General features: G+C 60.8%; 1 protein-coding gene across 5 annotated transcripts in view; it reads left to right on the top strand.

Moving 5' to 3' along the window:
- Positions 1-27282, top strand: part of DPP6 (dipeptidyl peptidase like 6) — a gene marked incomplete at its 5' end in the record, with an annotated part of 642841 nt that overhangs the window by 591922 nt on the left and 23637 nt on the right. For 4 of the 5 annotated variants that reach the window (XM_081101874.1, XM_081101876.1, XM_081101873.1 and 1 more), the window contains 5 exons: positions 7840-7947; positions 8567-8658; positions 9989-10036; positions 10498-10616; positions 22552-22599. In XM_081101874.1, the coding sequence (XP_080958000.1) occupies positions 7840-7947; positions 8567-8658; positions 9989-10036; positions 10498-10616; positions 22552-22599 (415 nt within the window). Of the gene's footprint in view, positions 1-1168; positions 1415-1560; positions 2031-7839; positions 7948-8566; positions 8659-9988; positions 10037-10497; positions 10617-22551; positions 22600-27282 lie in introns of those variants that run through there. The other variant, XR_013996566.1, reaches the window with a different exon arrangement.

Raw genomic sequence — 27282 nt, 5'->3', positions numbered from 1 at the left:
CATTTGCAGCAGATGCCGCCAGGGTTCAGCATGAGCCTCCCAGGGATGAGACGTCAACCCCACTCCCGGCTTCCCCATCCCTGACCCAGATAAGAAGTGCCCTCAGACAGGCTCTTGGAATTGGAGATCACAGGAGGTCAGGGAGGCCTACAGTTACTCCATGACCAAAAATATCCCACATAATAAAAGGCTAATATGCAAATCAACTGAACGGTATAACGGCCAGTCGCTATGATGCGCACTGACCACCAGGGGGCAGACGCTCAATGCAGGAGCTGTCCCCTCGTGGTCAGTGCCCTCCCACAGGGGGAGCAGCGCTCCCCCAGAAGCCGGGCAGCACTAAGGATGTCTGACTGATGGCTTAGGCCTGCTCCCCTTAGATGTTGTCAGTCAGACATCCCCCAAGGGCTCCTGGACTGCAAGAGGGCACAGGCTGAGCTGAGAGACACCCCCCCCGAGTGCACGAATTTTGTGCACTGTACCTCTAGTATATATGTGTATGTGTGTGTGTGTGTGTGTGTGTGTGTGTGTGTATTAAACTTACACAAAAAAGAAAACCCTAAATATTGGTATATTCTGCTTTATTTTCCTCCATCCACACCTGACATTAGAAAGGATGGAGGCACCCTGTGGGGGGTTACTTTCCTCTTGCCCTGCCTAACGGGGTGAGACCATCAGGAAATGCTGGGGAAGCTCACGCCGGATCCGAGTGGGAAGTGTGGCGAGGGAGCCCAGGTGTGCTCCTTTATCGTGTGTGGGACCAGGGGGCCTGGGCAGTGCACCTGTCCACGTGGCTCCACGAACATTCCAGCAGCACCGACTGTGCACTCTCCTTTGTCTGCGGGCTGGCGATTGACCCCAGCTTCCCGTCCGTTGTCTTGGGTGGTGGCCTCAGACATGGACACTGTTGCTTTTAAATGTGTCCATGTCTGCTCCCTGCCCATCTTCTCCAAAAGCGAATGGCCACAGTGGCCACAGGTTTTCCTCTGAACAAGTTTGAGTGCCAAGTCCAAGCCTAGAGCAAATGCAGCACGAGAGAGCGAGGGAGCCTGATATTCGCTAGGGCGCTGGGCTGGGCAGGGCTGGGCTGGGGCTGGGATAAGCCCTCGACTGCCACCTGGACCCACCGTGTTGAGCACAGAGACCCACTGTAATTCCCCTCCATCAGATAAAACACCGCGAGATGAAAGAAAGGCCAGGAAACGCCGTTATCTGCCCAGTTATGTGTCCAGCTACTATTGATGCGTCGGCGGGCACGTGCGGGCGCTGTAGGTGTCAGCGACTCAGCTCCTCCCGCTGAGCGCAGGCCTGCTGTGGCGCAGAGCCTCCCACGTGCGGGCGTGTGGGTGTCAGTGACTCAGCTCGTCCCACTGAGCGCGGGCCTGCTGTGGCGCAGAGCCTCCCTCGTGCGGGCGTGTGGGTGTCAGCGACTCAGCTCCTCCCGCTGAGCGCGGGCCTGCTGTGGCGCAGAGCCTCCCACGTGCCGGCTCTGTGGGTGTCAGCGACTCAGCTCCTCCCGCTGAGCACGGGCCTGCTGTGGCGCAGAGCCTCCTATGTGAGGCCGCCACCCGGCTCAGCTGCTGGGCTTCGGGTTGTTTCCCCTTCTGGCTCCGTGAACACCTTGCTGGCGGGAGAGCACCAGGCACAGAAGACCACCCGTGGTCCACTTCCAGTGAAATGTCCAGAACAAATGAACCTGCGGAAACAGGAAACTGCTACATGATTGTCTAGAGATGCCGGGAACGGCCAGGGGCTGCGTGTGGTGTGGAGGCTTTGATTGGGGCGATGGGAACACTTTGGAACTAGGACGGATGGCGGTGGCACAAGCTGTGAGTGGATAAATGCACTGCTTGGTTCGCCTTTTTGCCTCCTGCACGCCCCCACTGGGGACCAAGCCCACAACCCGGCACGTGCCCTGACCGGAACCGAACCAGCAGCCTCCTGGTACATGGGACAATGATGTCCAGCCAACTGAGCCACACCAGCCGGCTGTTTGGTTCCCTTTTATTAAAATGTTATTTTGTGCTGAGGATTTCATCTCAACTTTTTAAAAAATGAGCCAGCTGGAGCCTCAGCTCCCCAGACATCACAGCAGAAGGGAGGTGAGAGAGCACAGTGGCTTTAGAGGTGGCGGATGGGGAGGCCATAAACATGCCCTGAGAGCTGAGGTGTCCAGCTGCTGGCGGGCTGGGCGGGGAGCACAATGTGACTGGGGGGCAGAGTCGGGACCGGCCTCCGTGGCTGCCATTTGTGCCTGACCAGGAGGAGGCGAAGGCTGAACTTACCCAGGCTCCCTGCGCTGTGCTTCTCTCCGGAAGGTGGGACTGTGGGAGAGCCGGTCAGTGGTCTGTGCTCCCTCTCAACAAACCCCTACCCCGGTCCCAGCACTCCCACGGGCACAGCTCTTCCACGGGGCAGAGCACTCCCACGGGCACAGCACTCACACAGGGCACAGCACTCCCACGGGCACAGCACTCCCACAGGCGGAGCACTCCCATGGGCACAGCACTCCCATGGGAGGAGCACTACCACAGGCACAGCACTCCCACGGGGTGGGGCACAGCACTCCCACGGGCACAGCACTCCCACGGGGCACAGCACTCCCACGGGCACAGCAATCCCACGGGCACAGCACTCCCACAGGGCGGAGCACTCCCACGGGCACAGCACTCCCATGGGAGGAGCACTACCACAGGCACAGCACTCCCACGGGCACAGCACTCCCATGGGGCACAGCACTCACACAGGGCACAGCACTCACACGGGGCACAGCACTCCCACGGGCGGAGCACTCCCACGGGCACAGCACTCGCATGGGGTGGAGCACTCCCACGGGCACAGCACTCCAACGGGGTGGAGCACTCCCACAGGGGAGCACTCCCATGGGCGGAGCACTCCCATGGGCGGAGCACTCCCACAGGCACAGCACTCCCACAGGGCGGAGCACTCCCACTTGTGAGCACTCCCATGGGGGAGCACTCCCACGGGCGGAGCACTCCCACGGGCACAGCACTCCCACAGGGCGGAGCACTCCCACTGGTGAGCACTCCCACGGGGGAGCACTCCCACGGGCAGAGCACTCCCACGGGCACAGCACTCCCACAGGGCGGAGCACTCCCATGGGGGAGCACTCCCACAGGCAGAGCACTCCCACGGGCACAGCACTCCCACGGGCGGAGCACTCCCACGGGCAGAGCACTCCCACGGGCACAGCACTCCCACAGGGCGGAGCACTCCCACGGGGGAGCACTCCCACGGGCGGAGCACTCCCACGGGCACAGCACTCCCACGAGCACAGCACTCCCATGGGCGGAGCACTCCCACAGGCGGAGCACTCCCACGGGCACAGCACTCCCACAGGGCGGAGCACTCCCACTGGTGAGCACTCCCACGGGGGAGCACTCCCACGGGCAGAGCACTCCCACGGGCGGAGCACTCCCACGGGCAGAGCACTCCCATGGGGGAGCACTTCCACGGGCACAGCACTCCCACAGGGCGGAGCACTCCCACGGGGGAGCACTCCCACGGGCGGAGCACTCCCACGGGCACAGCACTCCCACGAGCACAGCACTCCCATGGGCGGAGCACTCCCACAGGCGGAGCACTCCCACGGGCACAGCACTCCCACAGGGCGGAGCACTCCCACTGGTGAGCACTCCCACGGGGGAGCACTCCCACGGGCAGAGCACTCCCACGGGCGGAGCACTCCCACGGGCGGAGCACTCCCACGGGCAGAGCACTCCCACGGGCACAGCACTTCCACAGGGCGGAGCACTCCCACGGCCACAGCACTCCCACAGGGCGGAGCACTCCCACGGTCAAAGCACTCCCACGGGCACAGCACTCCCACAGGGCGGAGCACTCCCACGGGGGAGCACTCCCACGGGCACAGCACTCCCACAGGGCGGAGCACTCCCACGGGCACAGCACTCCCACGGGGGAGCACTCCCACGGTTAGAGCATTCCCATGGGCACAGCACTCCCACGGGGGAGCACTCCCACTGGTGAGCACTCCCACGGGCGGAGCCCTCCCACAGGCACAGCACTCCCACAGGGCGGAGCACTCCCACGGGCAGAGCACTCCCACAGGCACAGCACTCCCACACGGCTGAGCACTCCCACGGGCACAGCACTCCCACAGGCACAGCACTCCCATGGGGCGGAGCACTCCCACGGGCACTGCACTCCCACGGGCACAGCACTCCCACGGGCACAGCACTCCCATGGGCACAGCACTCCCACAGGCACAGCACTCCCACGGGGGGAGCACTCCCACGGGGGGAGCACTCCCATGTGTGCTCCCGGCAGGTCACCTTCAGTCCGGAGGCCGTGGAGCTGCCCCCTCCGCTCACCCCTTCCTCAGCTCTGCAGGTGCCCGAGACTCTGCCTGTAATACAGACTCGCACCCTGTGCTTCTCGCTGAGAGGAGACAGCCGTGCACCCAACAGGCAGCCTGGACGTGACTGGAGAAGCCAGATCTTCCCACACAAATCACACCCGCACTCAGAAAGCAGCGTGAAGTGTGACTCCCACTCTTTCAGATGTAAACGTTAAGCGCCTGCTGAGCACCCAGCGAGCACCCTCATCCGCCGGCACAGGGCAGCAGCAGAGATGCCCGGTCCTGCGAGGAGTGTTCCCTCCAAGTGGGTCAGTGGGAGATCAGTTCCAACCACTTTCCCGACATCCCTTCTGAAGGCAGCTTTCGCGAATGATCCACATCCTTCAAGAAACCCACGGTCCTAGAAGGCAAGTGAGGAACGTATTTGCGCTGGACCTGCCGTCTGCTGCCAGTGAGGCTGCCGAGTGCCGGTCATCGCAAAGGCGTCCCAGATGCTCACCCCCCACCCGCCCCTGTTGGCCCAGGCACAGTGTCATTTGAGGAGAGAACGAGTCTGGGGCCCCGTGGCAACCTCCCAGAGACCCCGTCTGCTCAGATTAATGGTCTGCTAGATACTCGTTGCCAGGGCAACAGGGTGGGCTAGGGCACCCTGGGGTCCATCGGAACCTCCCCCTCCTCTCTTTTCCTCCATCTCCCCTGAGGAGTGGCCCCCACAGAGCTTCCCACTTGCCAACCAGCAGAGGCAAATGTGTGATCCATTCCCCCTCTCTCTCTCCTCTGGGAATATTCCAGAGAAACTGGCAGCCCCTGCCCCCCCCCCCACACACACACACACACACTGTCACAGCTGTCCGCGACCTTCAGAGCATCCGGATGCGAAATCACCAGCAGCCCTGCACCAGGCCATCGCCTTTGACTGAAGAGTAGGTCCTGCAGGTCCATTTCTGACCCTCTTTCTTTAACCAGGATTTCAGTTTTGCGATTTCAAAGTTTGGCCAAGATGAATGTATCGGAACCATGGGAAGAACGGGCAGAAAGGCTGCCCATCCCTCGTGAAGAATCTCAGCAAGAAGGACGCACTCTGCACAGATCTGCTCTGAGCGGAGGTGGCCAGGCACCGTGTGGTAACTCCCTGGACTCAGAGACACTAGGCGTGCTTCCCCCAAACCCGTGAGCGTGAGCTGGAGCCAGGGCGAAGGCTGTTACTGCCCTAGAAACCAGCCTCGGGGATTCCAGGCTGGCCCCTGCCCACCGTGGGGCATTCCATGCTTCGCGTAAAGCTGCCATCCCCATGATTGACGCCTTCTCGGGATAAAGACGGTGCTTCGGCCCAGAATTAATTCTTCATTCCTTTTATCCCAAGCATTTTTCTCTGCGGAGCATGCCAACCCTTCCCCATGTTAACGTAAAAACCACTCAGACCTGTAAAGAATATTGTGAGTTTATTTGAGCCAAACTGTCGACATATGCCGGGAAGCAGAACCTCAACGAATTGAGATAGTGCTCCGGAGAATGGGGAGTTCATACCTTGTTCTTATAAATTACCATCAAAAGGACAATACGGAAGTGGGTGACATGGAATCCACTGGTGATAGATTAGGGAGGTGGGAGAAAGCAAAGCGGGGAAACCTCTGGGATAGGATCAAAAGTGAAATGATGGACATGTGCTTCTCTTACACAGATGGGTACAGGATAGTTAACATAGCTAGATGGCCATGAACTTGATAACAACAACAATGAGGGAATGTCCTGGTGCCATTGTTGTGCCCTGAAGGGTCCGGGGAAAAAAGAAAGTTACAAGTTACCCAGACACCTTGCAAATATGTTATCTTAGAGGCAAAAAGGCAAATGGGCTCAGCAAAGATCTAAGTTGATCTTTGTCAGGGAAAATACCAGCCTAGGACGCGACTACCCACTATAATCTGTTTGTAGTTCATGTTTAATTTTCAGACCATCCTTTGTGGTGACTTTAGGTCTCTGGGTTTGCACAACCGCCATGCAGGCCTCCCCTGAACTAGTCAGGTTCGCAGGTGGCCCCTTCCGTCCACACCCAGGAACACAGGCGCCGGGGGGTTTCCGTCCTGCGCTTGGCAAACAGAAGTCCATGTGGAAAGCCGATTTACCTGCCAGTTTTCTCGTTTCTCACTTGTAAATGCCACGCTTCCAACTCCAAATGGAAAAACAAATATTTGCAGGTTAAAGGTTTCATTTCATTGCAAATGTTCCTGGAGATTAAATGTCATTTTAATCACATGTTAGTTTATTTCTCTGGGCACGTCGGATTTGCATGGGTTTGCTCGCGCAGGGAGATGAGTTTCTGCCCGCCAGCTGGGGCCCATTCACCATTCACGCTCATCCCCGCCGGAGGGGGCCTCCTGGAGTCAGAAAATGTGCATGAGGTCCAATGGGTTGGTGTTCGTGGGTGGAAACTTTGCGACGGGAGCTTCTGAGAGCTGACATTGCACCCAAATCCCTTTTTGCCCATCAAGGTGACAGCCACCCACAGGGGCTGGGGGCTGAGCAGTGCTGCTTAGCTTTGCGGGACGGGGTGGAGACCTGGCACCTGGCTTTGAATCTAGCCTGGAATTCCCTCCCCAGGACAGTGAGAATGTCCCCAACCCTTGCTTGTTCCTCATCAACTTTTCTCCAGTTAGAAGCCATGCTGTAGCACAGGGAGCACGTGGGAGGTGGTCCCCTCCCTCGACGTTCTAGAACGTTCTAGAACGGGTACCGGGGTGGACACAATGTTCCTGGGATGGATACAATGTGTCCTTGTTTGCTGTTTCTTCTTCCTTGGTCAGCTATTCCGTGTAAACTGGATTTGATAAAAAAAAAAAAAAAAAAAAATTAAAAAATCAGCAAATAGCTGAAACCGGTTTGGCTCAGTGGATAGAGCGTCGGCCTGCGGACTGAAAGGTCCCAGGTTCGATTCCAGTCAAGGGCATGTACCTGGGTTGCGGGCACATCCCCAGTAGGAGATGTGCAGGAGGCGGCTGATCGGTGTTTCTCTCTCATCGATGTTTCTGACTCTCTGTCTCTCTCCCTTCCTCTCTGTAAAAAATCAATAAAATATATTTTTAAAAAAATCAGCAAAGAGAAAATAGGGTTTATTTTCAGACAGAATCAGGTGTGGAGAGACGATTGACGCCCCAGAGGAATTCTGCAGGCGCCCTGGCTTCCACGGGCCTCAGTTAAAGGGGTCACACGGCCCCGGGCTGCCTGCCGGGCTCCAGTCCTGCCTGCTGAGTGGGTGACACATGGGCCCCTTTAGTGGCACTTGGCGTGTCCCCTCTGAACTCCCCGTTATTCCGCTGTCTTAGAAAACGGAAGGCCGGGCTCCGGGTCCAAGGAAAGGCCCGACACAGCGTCGATGCTTTCAGCAGCGGCTCTGACTAGGGACCACGCGGCAAAGGCCTCCACCTGTTGGCCCTGGGCCTGGCTCGGCCTCTTGGAAACAAAGGAGCCGTGGCCAGGACTCACTGGGCTGTTGTCACCCACAGAATGAAGAGCCGCTGTTCTCCAGGGACGGGCGAAAGTTCTTCTTCGTCAGAGCCATCCCGCAGGGGGGGCAGGGCAAGTTCTACCACATCACCGTGTCCTCCTCCCAGGCAAGTCCCCGTGCTCCCTAACTGCTGTGCAGGCGGCAGCCTCGGGGGCTGCGCTCTGGGCGCCCTTGCCCACCTTCCTTCCTTCTCTTTCTCCTCCCTCCCTCCCCCCTCCTTCCTCCCTCCCTCCCCTTCCTTCCCTCCCTCCCTCCCCCTCCTTCCTCCCTTCTCTTCCTCCTTCTTCCCTCTCTCCCTCCTCCTTCCCACCTTCCTTCCTCCCTTCCTCCTTCTCCTTTCCTACTTCCTTCCTCCTTCCTTCACTCCCTTCTCTATCTCCTCACCCTTTTTCACCCACTTGCCCATATTTTTCCCTTCCCTCTCCATTCCCCACAATAATGACTACCAGTTGGATTTACAAAAGTTAAAGAAAAAGTATCAGCAGCACATGAAGCATCCATTCTTCTCTTAAGACAAGACATCGCCAAGTGGGAGGGTGCAGTGGTGGCACCATGGTCAGCCCCACAGCAGGGACCACAGGGACGCCCGAGGGGAGGGCTGTGGGCTGGTGGCCCCGAGGAGAGACGGGCAGCGGGTGACACCCCTGCACCTGGTCCTGAGGGGCCGGGACCCAGAAGGAAGCTGGGTGGGGCCAGGCTCCCGCCTCATGGCCCGTCTGTTGCAGCCCAACAGCAGCAACGACAACATCCAGTCCATCACGTCGGGGGACTGGGACGTGACCAAGATCCTCTCCTACGACGAGAAGCGGAATAAGATGTGAGTGCACGTGGGGACGGCCCTTCCTCCTGGGCGGGACGCAGGCGCCACTTTCAGATGCTCCCTGCTCCCGTGGGGCCCTGGCTTCTCCGTGCGGATCACAGAGCTGATTTCCATGGGGAGAGAGCAGCGGCGAGGAGAGCCCTGCAGCCAGGCCTGGGGCTGAGCCCGGGGGACGGGCTCATCTAGTGCTGGCGTTTGCGGAGTCCCTGTGAGGCCTGGCACCAGCTCAGGGCCTCAGGGCCACACCCACCCTGGCTGCAGCGTGGCCAGTGCGGCTACTGCCTTCCCCACTTCACACACGAGTAAGCGGAGCCTCAAGCCCGCGAGGCCTTGGCCCAGGTTGTCAGCCCAGGCGGCTGGGGATGCAGCTCATTGATGAGGCCCAGGCCCACCTGCCAGCCAGGCTCCCTGTCGTGTGGCACACACCCAGGCTTCCCCATTTGGGGTCCGAGCTGAAAATCAGTCCATAAGAGGCATCCCCCAGGCTTCTGTCTGGGCCCTTGCCCTGCGGAAGGTATAGCCTGTAAAGAGATTCTGCATCCGAACTCAGGGCACATGACCGCCGCCCTGGCCCCACACCTGAGCCTGCAGGCAGGTACGGGATCCGCGGGCAAGTGCCGGACCCCCAGGCAGGTGTGGGACCCTGAGCAGATGCCGGACCCCCGGGCAGGTGTGGGACCCTGAGCAGGTGCCAGACCCCCGGGCAGGTATGGGACCCTGAGCAGATGCCGGACCCCCGGGCAGGTGTGGGACCCTGAGCAGGTGCCGGACCCCCGGGCAGGTGCGGGACCCCGGGCAGGTGTGGGACTCTGAGCAGGTGCCGGACCCCTGGGCAGGTGCGGGACCCCGGGCAGGTGTGGGACTCTGAGCAGGTGCCGGACCCCCGGGCAGGTGCCGGACCCCTGGGCAGGTGTGGGACCCTGAGCAGGTGCCGGACCCCCGGGCAGGTGCCGGACCCCTGGGCAGGTGTGGGACTCTGAGCAGGTGCCGGACCCCCGGGCAGGTGCCGGACCCCTGGGCAGGTGTGGGACCCTGAGCAGGTGCCGGACCCCAGGGCAGGTGCGGGACTCTGAGCAGGTGCTGGACCCCCAGGAAGGTGTGGGACCCTGAGAAGGTGCCGGACCCCCGGGCAGGTGCGGGACCCCGGCCAGCAGAAGCTCAGCCCACCCGCTGACCCAGTGCTCGCTGGACCCAGTAGCTGGACCCAGTGCTCGCTGTAGCCACAGAATAGGGGTCCCTGAGCAGGGTCTGCACGGGGCTGGGGGGTTGGGATGTGAGGCCATACCTGCCCGGAGCCACTAACTCCTGTCACCTGCGCTCTCTACAGCTACTTCCTCAGCACCGAGGACCTGCCCCGGAGACGCCACCTCTACAGGTATGTGGGCCTCCCGGTGCAAGGCCGCCGAGACCACGCCACAGAGCGGGCGCGGGGCCGCCGAGACCACGCCACAGAGCGGGCGCGGGGCCGCCGAGACCACGCCACAGAGTGGGCGCGGGGCCTCAGAGACCACGCCACAGAGCGGGCGCGGGGCCGCCGAGACCACGCCACAGAGCGGGCGCGGGGCCTCAGAGACCACGCCACAGAGCGGGCGCAGGGCCGCTGAGACCACGCCATTGAGCGGGCGCGGGGCCTCAGAGACCACGCCACAGAGCGGGCGCGGGGCCGCTGAGACCACGCCATTGAGCGGGCGCAGGGCCGGTGGCTGGCAAAAACCCCGGGGCCAGTGGACGAGAAGGGGCAGGGGCTGCAGGTCTTCTTTGGGGAGGGAACTCGGGTTGGGTCTTAACCTCTGCCTCTTCCTCCCTCATGCCTTTGCCCCGCCTTTGCCCCGCCAGCGCCAGCACCGTGGGCAGCTTCAACAGGCAGTGCCTGTCCTGCGACCTGGTGGGCAACTGCACCTACTTCAGCGCGTCCTTCAGCCACAGCGCCGACTTCTTCCTGCTCAAGTGCGAAGGTGGGTCCCGCCCCCACTGGCTCTGCCGGTCCGTGTCCGAGCCCCTGTGTCCGCGTCCCTGTGTCCGCGTCCCTGTGTCCACGACCCTGTGTCTGAGCCCCTGTGTCCACGACCCTGTGTCTGAGCCCCTGTGTCCGCGTCCCTGTGTCTGAGCCCCTGTGTCTGAGCCCCTGTTTCCGAGCCCCTGTGTCTGAGCCCGTGTCCCTGTCCCTGTGTCCGCGTCCCTGTGTCCGCGTTCCTGTGTCTGAGCCCCTGTGTCTGAGCCCCTGTTTCCGAGCCCCTGTGTCCGCATCCCTGTGTCCAAGCCCCTGTGTCCGAGCCCCTGTGTCCGCGTCCCTGTGTCCGCGTCCCTGTGTCTGCGCCCCTGTGTCCGCGTCCCTGTGTCCGCGTCCCTGTGTCCACGTCCCTGTGTCCGCGTCCCTGTGTCCGAGCCCCTGTGTCTGCATCCCTGTGTCCACATCCCTGTGTCTGAGCCCCTGTGTCCGCGTCCCTGTTCTGAACCCGTGTCTGAGCCCCTGTGTCCACCTCCCTGTGTCTGAGACCCTGTGTCCACGTCCCTGTTCTGAACCCCTATGTCCGAGCCCCTGTGTCTGAGCCCCTGTGTCCGAGCCCCTGCTGAGCCCAGGGACCCCGTGCCTGCGGGAAGGGGAGGCAGGCGAAGGAGCTCATCCCGGAGCAGGTCTGTCCTGTGTGGCCTGCGTTGCGAGCCCAGAGCCGCCTCTGGGTCTGGAGCAATAGGGACCGGTTACACTGATGAGGCCACAGGTGCTCATATCCGGGCTGTCAGTTAGTCCCAGAGTTTGCCTACATTTTCCATAAAAACTCAATGTGCTGTGAGCCAGTTGGGGTAAGTGTACACACTGGCAGCCTCTGAAGTGTATTTAAGGAATGAGATTATACACAAGAAGTCTCAGATGGGAAAACGAATATTCTCCTATGACCCAATTCATGGATAATTTACCCCAAACTTCAGAAAGAAAAGCAATTTTCTAAAAAGACATGAATTTGGCCCTGGCCGTGTAGCTCAGTTGGTTAGAGTGTCGCCCCAATATGCCAAGGTTGTGGCTGGATCACCGAGCAGGGCACACACAGGAATGGGCCAGTGCGGCATACATAACAGAACAGCAAATCGCTTTCTCTCTCTCTCTCAAAAATCAGTCAATAAAAAAGTTTAAAAGACATAAATTTGCTCCTCTCCAATGAGGAGGGAAAAAACTGCCCACTTTACAAAGACAACAAAACGACGCGGTGACCCCGCATTCCAGATGTTCGGTACAGACTCAGCAGCTGAATTTACCAGGACAGCACCCTCCACCGGGCGGTCAAACGGAAACAGTGAGATGACCCTCTTGTTACTGCGAAGTGCCCCTGGGGCCTCGGTCACCCGCTGTTGGCAGGAGAGAAGTGAGGCGTGGACGAGAGTCCCGGGGCCCCTGGAGCCGGGCCCAGCGAGCAGGCGAACCTGCTACCCTCTGGTCCTCATCCTGAAACCAGGGAGTGACGGCGCGCATCTCCCCAGGCGGCTGTGGGGGCTCAGCAAGGCCCGCTGTGGGGACTCGGCGTGGCCCCCGACACAGCCAGCGCCGAACAGCTGGTGACGGGACGGGCGTGGTGGGACCAGAGCTGTCAGCCGTCCAGGGTCAGTGAGAATGCCTCCGCACCCGCCGGCCTACTCCGCATCCCAAGCCGCTGCGGCTGCAGGCCCTGTGCGGTCTCCCAGCCACGTCCTAACGGGTTTCCCAATGGGACTGGACCCTGGCTTCTCCCGGGCTGGTGCTGGGAGCCCTGCTGACCCCGCAGGGTAGAATGTTCCAGAAGTGATCCAGAACACTAAACCAGCCGAGGGCCGGGCTGACAGTGAGGGGCCCCAGGGGCCTCCGCGCTCCGGCAGGAGTTAGGGAGGCACGGAATTGTCTTCTTCCTCAGCGGGAACATCCGCTTCCTGTCCCATCTCCTCTGCCTTCACCCCTCAGAGGCCGGCTCCAGCCTCCTGCCCCCGCCTGTCCTCGGACGGAGCCGGGCGATGCGCAGGCGGGGAGGCCTGGAACCCCGTCATCGGAGCGGCAATGGGGGTGGGAGAGTCGCCCGCAGGCGCAGCCGGTGGGGGTGAAGGATTCTGAGGATGGACCCGCCGCCCCAGCGCAGGGAGGAGGGGGTGCCCACTGCGCCCCTGTAACCGCGGGCGCCCTGCCCTGCGAGAATGAACGGCCCCTGGGACACTTCAATGCTGAGCCGCCTGAGATGGAAATGCGGGTTGAGGTCCATCCTCGCCTGCGGATGGGGGCCCCCAAAGCCCCGTGGTGGCTGAGAGCACGGGCAGCACATCCAGGACACAGAGGGGACGCGGGAGGCTGTCCCGGGAGGATGGCGATGGCACCAATGCTGAGCCGCGGCGGCGTCCTCCGGGGCGGTTGGGAGGGTGGGTTCCGGCACCTCTAGGTGGGAGGACAAGGCCCGGATCCCTGCCCAGCGTCCCAGGGTGACCCTGGCTGCCCTGCCCAGTGCACAGCCGGGGGGGGACCCTGCCCGTCCCGGCCCCACGTGCCTAGATGTCCTGCCTCTACTTCTGGTCTTGCCAATAGCCCGCTCATCACGGGGGCAAGCAGGAGGATGCGGCATCCTCGCCACAGGCACTGTCCCTGCTCGATGTGGCCTGAACAGAGAACCGCGCGGGTGGTGCGCCCGCCACTGTTCTGGCATCTCCACCGCGTGTCTGAGGTGCTCGCCGGCTCCTTTCTGCTGTGACTGTCCCAGTCCGGACCCGGAGGCTCCCTGCTCGGCAAGGGCCGCTGCCCAGCCTCCGCCGCTGCCCTTAGGCTGCGCCCTCACGCCCTCACTGCCACCGGGGCAGGATCTCCTGGGCCGCTCCATGGGCCGCTCCACAGAATCAATCACCAAACGCTTTGCAAGATGCTAAACTCATTGCGGCCAGACCCCGGCAAACCCTCAGTGACAGCCGGACAAGCGTCCCCCTCGAAGAAACATTCACTTCCCATTGGACGCCCGCCCTTGGAAAGTGCGTGAGCGGCTCCAGGGGCAAAGTGAGAGGCACCTCCTGTTTCCCGGGGACGCCATTAAAATCACAGCATTCCGGGCAGTGACTAGCGACCCAGAACCCGGCCCTCCCTGCCGGGGCCTGACTCTTCACAGGAGCCTTTGCTGCCCTCTCTCCTTGGAGATCTCCCTCCCACCCCCTGACTGCGGCTCACACCCCCTAGTCTCCCTCCCACTCCCTGCCTGCGGCTCACACCCCCTAGTCTGCCTCCCATCCTCTGCCTGCTGTTCACACCCCCTAGTCTCCTCCCACCCCCTGCCTGTTGTTCACACCCCCTAGTCTCCCTCCCACCCCCTGCCTGCGGCTCACACCCCCTAGTCTCCCTCCCAGCCCCTGCCTGCGGCTCACACCCCCTAGTCTCCCTCCCATCCCCTGCCTGCGGCTCACACCCCCTAATCTCCTTCTGCCTGAATAGCATGTGTCCTCCAGCTTAGATGTGGCCACCTCATGAGTTTATAGCTTCCCAAAGGCCCCAACCCAAAGCAGAGAACAAGCAGCATCCCTGACCACAGTGTCCCAACAGCTCTATCCCCTCTGCCCACCTGTACCCACCTGCCTCCCACCTGCCTTTCACCTGCCTCCCACCTGCTTCCCATCTGCCACCTGTACCCACCTGCCTCCCACCTGCCTCCCACCTGCCTCCCATCTGCCACCTGTACCCACCTGCCACCCACCTGCCTCCCACCTGCCTCCCATCTGCCACCCACCTGCCTCCCACCTGCCTCCCACCTGCCTCCCACCTGCCTCCCACCTGCCTCTCACCTGCCTCCCACCTGCCACCTGTACCCACCTGCCTCCCCTCTGCCTCCCACTTGCCTACCACGTGCCTCCCACCTGCCTCTCACCTGCTTCTCACCTGCCTCCCACCTGCTTCTCACCTGCCTCTCACCTGCCTCCCACTCCCTCTCTCTCCTTTCATTCTCCCAGTCCGCCAGGACCCTGCCCTCCTGCACACCTGCGAGCCCTCAGACGGCCCTCACTGCAGAACCATGTCCTCGAGCGCCAGCTGCATCCCACGCACTAACCCACTATCCCACTATCCCAGTATCCCAGTATCCCAGTATCTGACAATCCCAGTATCCCGCTATCCCTCTATCCCACTATCCCTATATCCCTCTATCCCTCTATCCCGCTATCCCGCTATCCCTCTATCCCACTATCCCACTATCCCTCTATCCCTCTATCCCTCTATCCCTCTATCCCTCTATCCCTCTATCCCACTATCCCTCTATCCCACTATCCCACTATCCCTCTATCCCTCTATCCCACTATCCCTCTATCCCTCTATCCCTCTATCCCTCTATCCCTCTATCCCTCTATCCCTCTATCCCACTATCCCTCTATCCCACTATCCCACTATCCCTCTATCCCTCTATCCCACTATCCCTCTATCCCTCTATCCCTCTATCCCTCTATCCCTCTATCCCTCTATCCCACTATCCCTCTATCCCACTATCCCACTATCCCTCTATCCCGCTATCCCTCTATCCCTCTATCCCTCTATCCCTCTATCCCTCTATCCCTCTATCCCTCTATCCCTCTATCCCTCTATCCCACTATCCCTCTATCCCTCTATCCCTCTATCCCGCTATCCCTCTATCCCTCTATCCCACTATCCCTCTATCCCGCTATCCCTCTATCCCTCTATCCCTCTATCCCTCTATCCCTCTATCCCTCTATCCCTCTATCCCTCTATCCCGCTATCCCTCTATCCCTCTATCCCTCTATCCCGCTATCCCTCTATCCCTCTATCCCTCTATCCCTCTATCCCGCTATCCCTCTATCCCGCTATCCCTCTATCCCGCTATCCCTCTATACCTCTATCCATCTATCCCTCTATCCCTCTATCCCTCTATCCCTCTATCCCTCTATCCCTCTATCCCTCTATCCCGCTATCCCTCTATCCCTCTATCCCTCTATCCCTCTATCCCTCTATCCCTCTATCCCTCTATCCCGCTCTCCCACTATCCCTCTATCCCGCTATCCCTCTATCCCTCTATCCCTCTATCCCGCTATCCCGCTATCCCTCTATCCCGCTATCCCGCTATCCCTCTATCCCGCTATCCCTCTATCCCTCTATCCCTCTATCCCTCTATCCCTCTATCCCGCTCTCCCACTATCCCTCTATCCCTCTATCCCTCTATCCCGCTATCCCTCTATCCCGCTATCCCTCTATCCCTCTATCCCTCTATCCCTCTATCCCGCTATCCCTCTATCCCTCTATCCCTCTATCCCTCTATCCCTCTATCCCGCTATCCCGCTATCCCTCTATACCTCTATCCCTCTATCCCACTATCCCGCTATCCCTCTATCCCTCTATCCCTCTATCCCTCTATCCCTCTATCCCTCTATCCCGCTATCCCTCTATCCCACTATCCCTCTATCCAGCTATCCCTCTATCCCGCTATCCCTCTATCCCTCTATCCCTCTATCCCTCTATCCCGCTATCCCTCTATCCCTCTATCCCGCTATCCCTCTATCCCTCTATCCCTCTATCCCTCTATCCCTCTATCCCACTATCCCTCTATCCCTCTATCCCTCTATCCCTCTATCCCTCTATCCCGCTATCCCTCTATCCCGCTATCCCTCTATCCCTCTATCCCTCTATCCCGCTATCCCTCTATCCCTCTATCCCGCTATCCCTCTATCCCTCTATCCCTCTATCCCACTATCCCTCTATCCCTCTATCCCTCTATCCCTCTATCCCGCTATCCCTCTATCCCTCTATCCCTCTATCCCGCTATCCCTCTATCCCTCTATCCCTCTATCCCTCTATCCCTCTATCCCTCTATCCCGCTATCCCTCTATCCCGCTATCCCTCTATCCCGCTATCCCGCTATCCCTCTATCCCACTATCCCTCTATCCCGCTATCCCTCTATCCCGCTATCCCTCTATCCCTCTATCCCTCTATCCCGCTATCCCTCTATCCCACTATCCCTCTATCCCTCTATCCCTCTATCCCTCTATCCCGCTATCCCTCTATCCCTCTATCCCTCTATTCCGCTATCCCTCTATCCCTCTATCCCTCTATCCCGCTATCCCTCTATCCCTCTATCCCTCTATCCCTCTATCCCTCTATCCCACTATCCCTCTATCCCTCTATCCCTCTATCCCGCTATCCCGCTATCCCTCTATCCCTCTATCCCTCTATCCCGCTATCCCTCTATCCCTCTATCCCTCTATCCCTCTATCCCTCTATCCCTCTATCCCTCTATCCCACAATCCCTCTATCCCTCTATCCCTCTATCCCGCTATCCCTCTATCCCTCTATCCCTCTATCCCGCTATCCCGCTATCCCTCTATCCCTCTATCCCTCTATCCCTCTATCCCTCTATCCCTCTATCCCTCTATCCCACTATCCCTCTATCCCTCTATCCCTCTATCCCGCTATCCCTCTATCCCTCTATCCCGCTATCCCGCTATCCCTCTATCCCTCTATCCCTCTATCCCTCTATCCCTCTATCCCGCTATCCCGCTATCCCTCTATCCCTCTATCCCTCTATCCCTCTATCCCTCTATCCCGCTATCCCTCTATCCCACTATCCCTCTATCCCGCTATCCCACTATCCCTCTATCCCTCTATCCCTCTATCCCTCTATCCCTCTATCCCTCTATCCCTCTATCCCTCTATCCCTCTATCCCTCTATCCCTCTATCCCTCTATCCCGCTATCCCGCTATCCCTCTATCCCGCTATCCCTCTATCCCGCTATCCCTCTATCCCTCTATCCCTCTATCCCGCTATCCCTCTATCCCTCTATCCCGCTATCCCTCTATCCCTCTATCCCTCTATCCCTCTATCCCTCTATCCCACTATCCCTCTATCCCTCTATCCCTCTATCCCTCTATCCCTCTATCCCGCTATCCCACTATCCCTCTATCCCTCTATCCCGCTATCCCTCTATCCCTCTATCCCGCTATCCCTCTATCCCTCTATCCCACTATCCCTCTATCCCTCTATCCCTCTATCCCTCTATCCCGCTATCCCTCTATCCCTCTATCCCTCTATCCCGCTATCCCTCTATCCCTCTATCCCTCTAACCCTCTATCCCGCTATCCCTCTATCCCGCTATCCCTCTATCCCACTATCCCTCTATCCCGCTATCCCGCTATCCCTCTATCCCACTATCCCTCTATCCCGCTATCCCTCTATCCCGCTATCCCTCTATCCCTCTATCCCTCTATCCCTCTATCCCTCTATCCCGCTATCCCTCTATCCCTCTATCCCTCTATCCCGCTATCCCTCTATCCCGCTATCCCTCTATCCCTCTATCCCTCTATCCCGCTATCCCTCTATCCCTCTATCCCTCTATCCCGCTATCCCGCTATCCCTCTATCCCTCTATCCCTCTATCCCTCTATCCCTCTATCCCGCTATCCCTCTATCCCTCTATCCCTCTATCCCTCTATCCCTCTATCCCGCTATCCCTCTATCCCGCTATCCCTCTATCCCTCTATCCCTCTATCCCGCTATCCCTCTATCCCGCTATCCCTCTATCCCTCTATCCCTCTATCCCGCTATCCCTCTATCCCTCTATCCCTCTATCCCGCTATCCCTCTATCCCGCTATCCCTCTATCCCTCTATCCCTCTATCCCTCTATCCCTCTATCCCTCTATCCCGCTATCCCGCTATCCCTCTATCCCTCTATCCCTCTATCCCGCTATCCCTCTATCCCTCTATCCCGCTATCCCTCTATCCCGCTATCCCTCTATCCCTCTATCCCTCTATCCCTCTATCCCTCTATCCCTCTATCCCTCTATCCCTCTATCCCTCTATACCTCTATCCCGCTATCCCTCTATCCCGCTATCCCTCTATCCCTCTATCCCTCTATCCCTCTATCCCGCTATCCCTCTATCCCGCTATCCCTCTATCCCTCTATCCCTCTATCCCGCTATCCCGCTATCCCTCTATCCCTCTATCCCGCTATCCCTCTATCCCTCTATCCCTCTATCCCGCTATCCCTCTATCCCGCTATCCCGCTATCCCTCTATCTCTCTATCCCTCTATCCCGCTATCCCTCTATCCCTCTATCCCTCTATCCCTCTATCCCTCTATCCCTCTATCCCACTATCCCTCTATCCCTCTATCCCTCTATCCCGCTATCCCTCTATCCCTCTATCCCTCTATCCCGCTATCCCTCTATCCCTCTATCCCGCTATCCCTCTATCCCTCTATCCCTCTATCCCACTATCCCTCTATCCCTCTATCCCTCTATCCCGCTATCCCTCTATCCCTCTATCCCTCTATCCCTCTATCCCTCTATCCCTCTATCCCTCTATCCCTCTATCCCGCTATCCCTCTATCCCGCTATCCCTCTATCCCGCTATCCCGCTATCCCTCTATCCCACTATCCCTCTATCCCTCTATCCCTCTATCCCGCTATCCCGCTATCCCTCTATCCCGCTATCCCGCTATCCCTCTATCCCTCTATCCCTCTATCCCTCTATCCCTCTATCCCGCTATCCCGCTATCCCTCTATCCCTCTATCCCGCTATCCCTCTATCCCTCTATCCCTCTATCCCGCTATCCCGCTATCCCTCTATCCCTCTATCCCGCTATCCCTCTATCCCTCTATCCCTCTATCCCTCTATCCCTCTATCCCTCTATCCCTCTATCCCTCTATCCCTCTATCCCTCTATCCCGCTATCCCGCTATCCCTCTATCCCGCTATCCCTCTATCCCGCTATCCCTCTATCCCTCTATCCCTCTATCCCTCTATCCCGCTATCCCTCTATCCCTCTATCCCTCTATCCCTCTATCCCTCTATCCCTCTATCCCTCTATCCCTCTATCCCTCTATCCCTCTATCCCACTATCCCTCTATCCCTCTATCCCTCTATCCCTCTATCCCTCTATCCCGCTATCCCGCTATCCCTCTATCCCTCTATCCCGCTATCCCTCTATCCCTCTATCCCGCTATCCCTCTATCCCTCTATCCCACTATCCCTCTATCCCTCTATCCCTCTATCCCTCTATCCCGCTATCCCTCTATCCCTCTATCCCTCTATCCCGCTATCCCTCTATCCCTCTATCCCTCTAACCCTCTATCCCTCTATCCCTCTATCCCGCTATCCCTCTATCCCACTATCCCTCTATCCCGCTATCCCGCTATCCCTCTATCCCACTATCCCTCTATCCCGCTATCCCTCTATCCCGCTATCCCTCTATCCCTCTATCCCTCTATCCCTCTATCCCGCTATCCCTCTATCCCTCTATCCCTCTATCCCGCTATCCCTCTATCCCGCTATCCCTCTATCCCTCTATCCCTCTATCCCGCTATCCCTCTATCCCTCTATCCCTCTATCCCGCTATCCCGCTATCCCTCTATCCCTCTATCCCTCTATCCCTCTATCCCGCTATCCCGCTATCCCTCTATCCCTCTATCCCTCTATCCCTCTATCCCTCTATCCCGCTATTCCTCTATCCCGCTATCCCTCTATCCCTCTATCCCTCTATCCCTCTATCCCGCTATCCCTCTATCCCGCTATCCCTCTATCCCTCTATCCCTCTATCCCGCTATCCCTCTATCCCTCTATCCCTCTATCCCGCTATCCCTCTATCCCGCTATCCCTCTATCCCTCTATCCCTCTATCCCTCTATCCCTCTATCCCTCTATCCCTCTATCCCTCTATCCCGCTATCCCGCTATCCCTCTATCCCTCTATCGCTCTATCCCGCTATCCCTCTATCCCTCTATCCCGCTATCCCTCTATCCCGCTATCCCTCTATCCCTCTATCCCTCTATCTCTCTATCCCTCTATCCCTCTATCCCTCTATCCCTCTATCCCTCTATACCTCTATCCCGCTATCCCTCTATCCCGCTATCCCTCTATCCCTCTATCCCTCTATCCCTCTATCCCGCTATCCCTCTATCCCGCTATCCCTCTATCCCTCTATCCCTCTATCCCGCTATCCCGCTATCCCTCTATCCCTCTATCCCGCTATCCCTCTATCCCTCTATCCCTCTATCCCGCTATCCCTCTATCCCGCTATCCCGCTATCCCTCTATCTCTCTATCCCTCTATCCCGCTATCCCTCTATCCCTCTATCCCTCTATCCCTCTATCCCTCTATCCCACTATCCCTCTATCCCTCTATCCCTCTATCCCTCTATCCCGCTATCCCTCTATCCCTCTATCCCTCTATCCCGCTATCCCTCTATCCCTCTATCCCGCTATCCCTCTATCCCTCTATCCCTCTATCCCACTATCCCTCTATCCCTCTATCCCTCTATCCCGCTATCCCTCTATCCCTCTATCCCTCTATCCCTCTATCCCTCTATCCCTCTATCCCTCTATCCCGCTATCCCTCTATCCCGCTATCCCTCTATCCCGCTATCCCGCTATCCCTCTATCCCACTATCCCTCTATCCCGCTATCCCTCTATCCCGCTATCCCGCTATCCCTCTATCCCGCTATCCCGCTATCCCTCTATCCCTCTATCCCTCTATCCCTCTATCCCTCTATCCCGCTATCCCGCTATCCCTCTATCCCGCTATCCCGCTATCCCTCTATCCCTCTATCCCTCTATCCCGCTATCCCGCTATCCCTCTATCCCGCTATCCCGCTATCCCTCTATCCCTCTATCCCTCTATCCCTCTATCCCTCTATCCCGCTATCCCGCTATCCCTCTATCCCGCTATCCCGCTATCCCTCTATCCCTCTATCCCGCTATCCCTCTATCCCTCTATCCCTCTATCCCTCTATCCTGCTATCCCTCTATCCCTCTATCCCTCTATCCCGCTATCCCGCTATCCCTCTATCCCTCTATCCCTCTATCCCACTATCCCTCTATCCCTCTATCCCTCTATCCCTCTATCCCTCTATCCCTCTATCCCGCTATCCCTCTATCCCTCTATCCCGCTATCCCTCTATCCCTCTATCCCTCTATCCCACTATCCCTCTATCCCTCTATCCCTCTATCCCTCTATCCCTCTATCCCTCTATCCCTCTATCCCTCTATCTCTCTATCCCTCTATCCCGCTATCCCTCTATCCCACTATCCCTCTATCCCACTATCCCTCTATCCCTCTATCCCTCTATCCCTCTATCCCACTATCCCTCTATCCCACTATCCCTCTATCCCTCTATCCCGCTATCCCTCTATCCCTCTATCCCTCTATCCCACTATCCCTCTATCCCACTATCCCACTATCCCTCTATCCCTCTATCCCTCTATCCCTCTATCCCACTATCCCTCTATCCCTCTATCCCACTCTCCCACTATCCCTCTATCCCACTATCCCTCTATCCCTCTATCCCACTATCCCGCTCTCCCACTAATCCGGACACGAAAAGAATGGCTGGAAGGCGCTTCTGCGAACTCGTCCAGATGCGCTCTGCCACTTACACCCAGGGCAGGAGCAAAGGACAGGAGCCACTGCGCCCAGGAACCTACTGTGAGGCTTGACAGGAGAGCGCATGGCCCTGCCCTCCGTGGAGAGGGACGCAAGGAGCAGGGCTGAGGGTGCATTAGGCAGGGCGTGCTGACCCGTGGGACTTTGGAGAAAGCGTTTGAGCAGAGACTTCATAGAAGAGAAAGACAAGCCCTGCCAGTGTCTGGGACAGAGATTTCAGGCAGGGAGAACGGGCCCAGTGGGGACAAGTCGGGCGTCCTCAGGACCTTCCGAGAGTCCAGCTGGAACAGAGGAGGGCAGGGGAGGGGAGGGGAGGACGGGGAGGGGAGGGGTTCGGGAACCCGAAGTCTCTGTTCTTTCACTGGGGTCACATGGTTGACACAGGCACGGGCCTTTCCCCTGCCGGCCCTCCCTGGCTCCCTGGCGAGGTCACAGCCATGTCCTCCCCCAGGCCCGATGCCGCTTTGTTCTCACATCAACTAACAGCGTTTCTCTTTCTTTTCTGCTTCTCTTCTCCGCGAGGCAGGTCCTGGGGTCCCCATGGTGACCGTGCACAACACTACAGACCAGAAAAGTAAGTGCCTTCGGTTTTGCTCACATCTTCCCGCCACGCAGGGGAGGGAGCAGAGCAGTCTCCCCAGAAACCGGTGTTTTCCTATTCGGAGCCAGAGATGGCGGGCCCTTCCCAACCCCCACCATCGCCAGCCTCACCGAAATGTGGTGGGAAGGCGGGGAGGCCTCACACCCCACCCCATGCACCTCACACCCCACACCCCACACCTCACACCACCCACCCCACACCCCACACCCCACACCACCCACCCCACACCCCACACCCCACACCACCTACCCCACACCACCCATCCCACACCCCATACCACCCACCCACACCCCACACCCCACACCCCACACCACCTACCCCACACCCCACACCACCTACCCCACACCACCCACCACCTACCCCACACCACCCACCCACACCCCACACCACGCACCCCACACCCCACACCCCACACCACCCACCCACACCCCACACCCCACACCACCCACCCACACCCCACACCCCACACCACCCACCACACCCCACACCTCACACCACCCACCCACCACCCCACACCCCACGCCACCCACCCACCCCCCTCACCCCACACCACCCACCCACACCCCACACCCCACACCACCCACCCCACACCCCACACCACCCACCCCACACCCCACACCACCCACCCACACCCCACACCCCACACCACCCACCCCACACCCCACACCACCCACCCACACCCCACACCACCCACCCCACACCCCACACCCCACACCCCACACCACCCACCCACACCCCACACCCTACACCACGCACCCACACCCCACACCCCACACCCCACACCACGCACCCACACCCCACACCCCACACCACCCACCCACACCCCACACCTCACACCACCCACCCACACCCCACACCCCACACCACCCACCCACACCCCACACCTCACACCACCCACCCCACACCCCACACCCCACACCATGCACCCACACCCCACACCCCATACCCACCCACACCCCACACCACCCACCCCACACCCCACACCCCACACCACGCACCCACACCCAACACCCCACACCCACCACCACCCCACACCCCACACCCCACACCACCCACCCACACCCCACACCCCACACGACCCACCCACACCCCACACCTCACACCACCCACCCCACACCCCACACCCCACACCCCACACCACGCACCCACACCCCACACCCCACACCCCACACCACCCACCACACCCCACACCCCACACCCCACACCACCCACCACACCCCACACCCCACACCCCACACCACCCACCACACCCCACACCACCCACCCACACCCCACACCCCACACCACCCACCACACCCCACACCCCACACCCCACACCCCACACCACCCACCCACACCCCACACCCCACACCCCACACCACCCACCCACACCCCACACCCCACACCCCACACCACCCACCCACACCCCACACCCCACACCACCCACCCACACCCCACACCCCACACCACCTACCCACTCCCCACACCCACACCCCACACCATGTGCCCAACATGTGCCAGGGCCTGGAGGTCACGGCAGGCCTTGCAGTGCCTGGTATGCCACCCTCTGAGCTCCCGCCCTGCTCCGTCGACCCCTCCAGGGACCTCCCCTGGGCAGGGCTCGGTGGCCCCGGGCTCACCTGTCCCGGAGCCTGGGCGTCTTCCTGGCAGAGGGCGTGCGTGGGCACTGCCGCAGGGAGAGTTGAGGGCACCTGAGGGCGCAGCTCGCTTCTGCCTGAAGGGCCCGGCAGGCTGACCGGGTCAGGTTTTGTTTTCTGAGAACGTGTGTCTGCCCGTGTGGCCTGTGCGCTGACACCAGGAGCGCAGACCCCTGCCCGCTGGTGGTGCCGGGCGGCTGGGCCCCGGGTCGGGCTCCCGCTCTGACGGAGCTGTCCCTGCCGGGGCGCGGGCAGGCCGGACCGCACAGGAATCCGCGGTTAGTGCCGCCGGGGTCTGGGCTGCCGCGGCCATGCCTCGGCCTCGCTCGGGCCCTGTGGATGGAAGAAACGCCTGGGCAGGCTCCGGCCCCGCGTGAGGCTGGGAACGGCGTGTCCTCTCCGTGGCCAGAGGGCCGCCGTGCGGGGAGGCCTGTGACCAGGAGGGGGGGGGCCGACGGGCAGTGCCACAACCACTGCCCCCGCGCGACACAGGCAGCGTCTCCTTCCCCGCCCCCCCCCCCCCCCCCCCCGGCTGGCGCACCACGCGGGGCGTGACCACATCGGTGAGCCGTCCCTGCGGCTCTTCAGGGGCCGTGTATGTACTTTACTTTTTTTAAATATGTTTTTATCCATTTCAGAGAGGAGGGAGAGGGAGAGAGAAACGTCGTGATGAGAGGGAATCATCGATGGCTGCCTCCTGCACCCCCCACTGGGGGCTGAGCCGCCCCCGGCCTGTGCCCCGACCGGGATCGAACGGTGACCCCCTGGTTCCTAGTCGACGCTCAGCCACTGAGCCACGTGTTTTAACTCAGTTCATCCCCACCTGGCCTGTCGTCACCCCGTTTTTCAGTCAGGAAACGGAGGCAAGGGAGTGTGACTGGGTGGCTCAGGCCGCACGGCCACAGACGGGGTGGGTTTGGGGCCAGCGCTGGCTCTCCGCAGAGCCTGCCCCTCCTCCTCGGGGTCAGCCTGGGGGTCAGAGCTGGGCCTCCCTGAGACGGCCATGCCCCCCCTCAGCTGCCGCCCCCCCAACACCAGCCCATCAAGCCCGCCCTGACCCGGCCTCGCCTCCGCCCTGCTCTGAGGAGCCACCTGCCCAGGACAGAGGCTCCCATTCCGGGTGAGCTCTGCTTGGCCTCCGCGTCCAGGCAGGTGGGAGCTGAGGGCTGGGAGGACTGTTCCTCCCAACAGCCCGCTCTCTGCCGGCCATTCAGACCTTTACTTACACAGCCGAGCACCACCGCGTCCCACCGGCCAGGCTCACATATGGGATCACGCATGTGGCCTCAGGCTACATCGCTGCACAGGACTAGCAGCTCAGGGCCCACACCCGGGGCCTCCCTCCCACAGTCGGGGCCTCCCTCCCACACCCGGGGCCTCCCTCCCGCACCCGGGGGCTCCCTCCCACACCCGGGGCCTCCCTCCCGCACCCGGGGGCTCCCTCCCACACCCGGGGGCTCCCTCCACACCCGGGGCCTCCCTCCCACACCCCAGGGCCTCCCTCCCACACCCCGGGGCCTCCCTCCCACACCCGGGGCCTCCCTCCCACACCCGGGGCCTCCCTCCCACAGTCAGGGCCTCCCTCCCACACCCCAGGGCCTCCCTCCCACACCCGGGGCCTCCCTCCCACACCCGGGGCCTCCCTCCCGCACCCGGGGCCTCCCTCCCACACCCGGGGCTTCCCTCCCACACCCGGGGCCTCCCTCCCACACCCCAGGGCCTCCCTCCCACACCCGGGGCCTCCCTCCCACACCCCAGGGCCTCCCTCCCACACCCGGGGCCTCCCTCCCACACCCGGAGCCTCCCTCCCACACCCGGGGCCTCCCTCCCACACCCGGGGCCTCCCTCCCACACCCGGGGGCCTCCCTCCCATAGTCGGGGCCTCCCTCCCATAGTCGGGGCCTCCCTCCCACACTCGGGGCCTCCCTCCCACACCCGGGGGCTCCCTCCCACACCCCAGGGCCTCCCTCCCATAGTCGGGGCCTCCCTCCCACACTCGGGGCCTCCCTCCCACACCCCAGGGCCTCCCTCCCATAGTCGGGGCCTCCCTCCCACACCCGGGGCCTCCCTCCCACACCCGGGGCCTCCCTCCCACACCCGGGGCCTCCCTCCCACACCCGGGGCCTCCCTCCCACACCCCAGGGCCTCCCTCCCATAGTCGGGGCCTCCCTCCCACACCCGGGGCCTCCCTCCCACACCCCAGGGCCTCCCTCCCACACCCGGGGCCTCCCTCCCACACCCCAGGGCCTCCCTCCCACACCCGGGACTGAGAACTCCTCGCCCCTTTGTGGTCACCTAAGTGAGGAGCCGCCTGGGTTTCCGCGGACGCAGCACTGAGTCCCTCCCGCTGTGTCTGAACAGGTTGAGCACTGTGACAACGCCCCCTGTGGGGTCAGGAGGGCGGCTGTATGGCCATGTGGACGGAGGGGCTGGGGTCATGGACGGAGGGGCTGGGGGCCATGGACCGAGGGGCTGGGGGCCGTGGACGGAGGGGCTGGGGGCCGTGGCGGCAGCGAGGCAGCAGGAGGGCAGGAGCCTGGAGGAAGGGCCTCTGGGCAGATGCCAGCCTGCCCGCCAGCTGCGCGCCTGGTGCTGGGACAGTGACAGGCTGGAGGCCTTGGGACACGCGTGGCGGGCGGACTGAGAGCCCTGGCCGCTGGGTGAGGGTCTGGCTCGGAAGGCGGCCGATGATCCATCTCCCCAGCCCTGCCCTGTCCCCGGGACCCCAGAGCCCCCCGTCCCCGGAATCCTGGGTGCCTTCCCCGTTAGGAAATCTTATCTGCGAACCCAGCCTGGTGCTCGCAGCTGTGACGGAATCGCTGAAGGCTGTTTCCGAGGATGGCGCTGTGGTCGGACCGAGTGTGTCCTTCGGGGCTGGGCATCTGCCCACCCAGGTGCTGGGCGGGACAGCCACACAGCCCGGGGCTGAGGGGAGTGTCCGGGTGTGAGGGGACTGTCCTCGCAGACTCCGTGTCCCGGAGGAAGCGTGGGGGGGCGGGGGAGCATAGCTGTGCTGCGT

The sequence above is a fragment of the Myotis nattereri genome, assembly GCF_964212035.1.
Source record: "Myotis nattereri genome assembly, chromosome: 11".
In the NCBI taxonomy this organism is placed as follows: domain Eukaryota; kingdom Metazoa; phylum Chordata; class Mammalia; order Chiroptera; family Vespertilionidae; genus Myotis; species Myotis nattereri.
The sequence above is the reverse complement of the archived record's forward strand: the minus strand, read 5'-3'. Positions and strand labels throughout refer to the sequence as shown.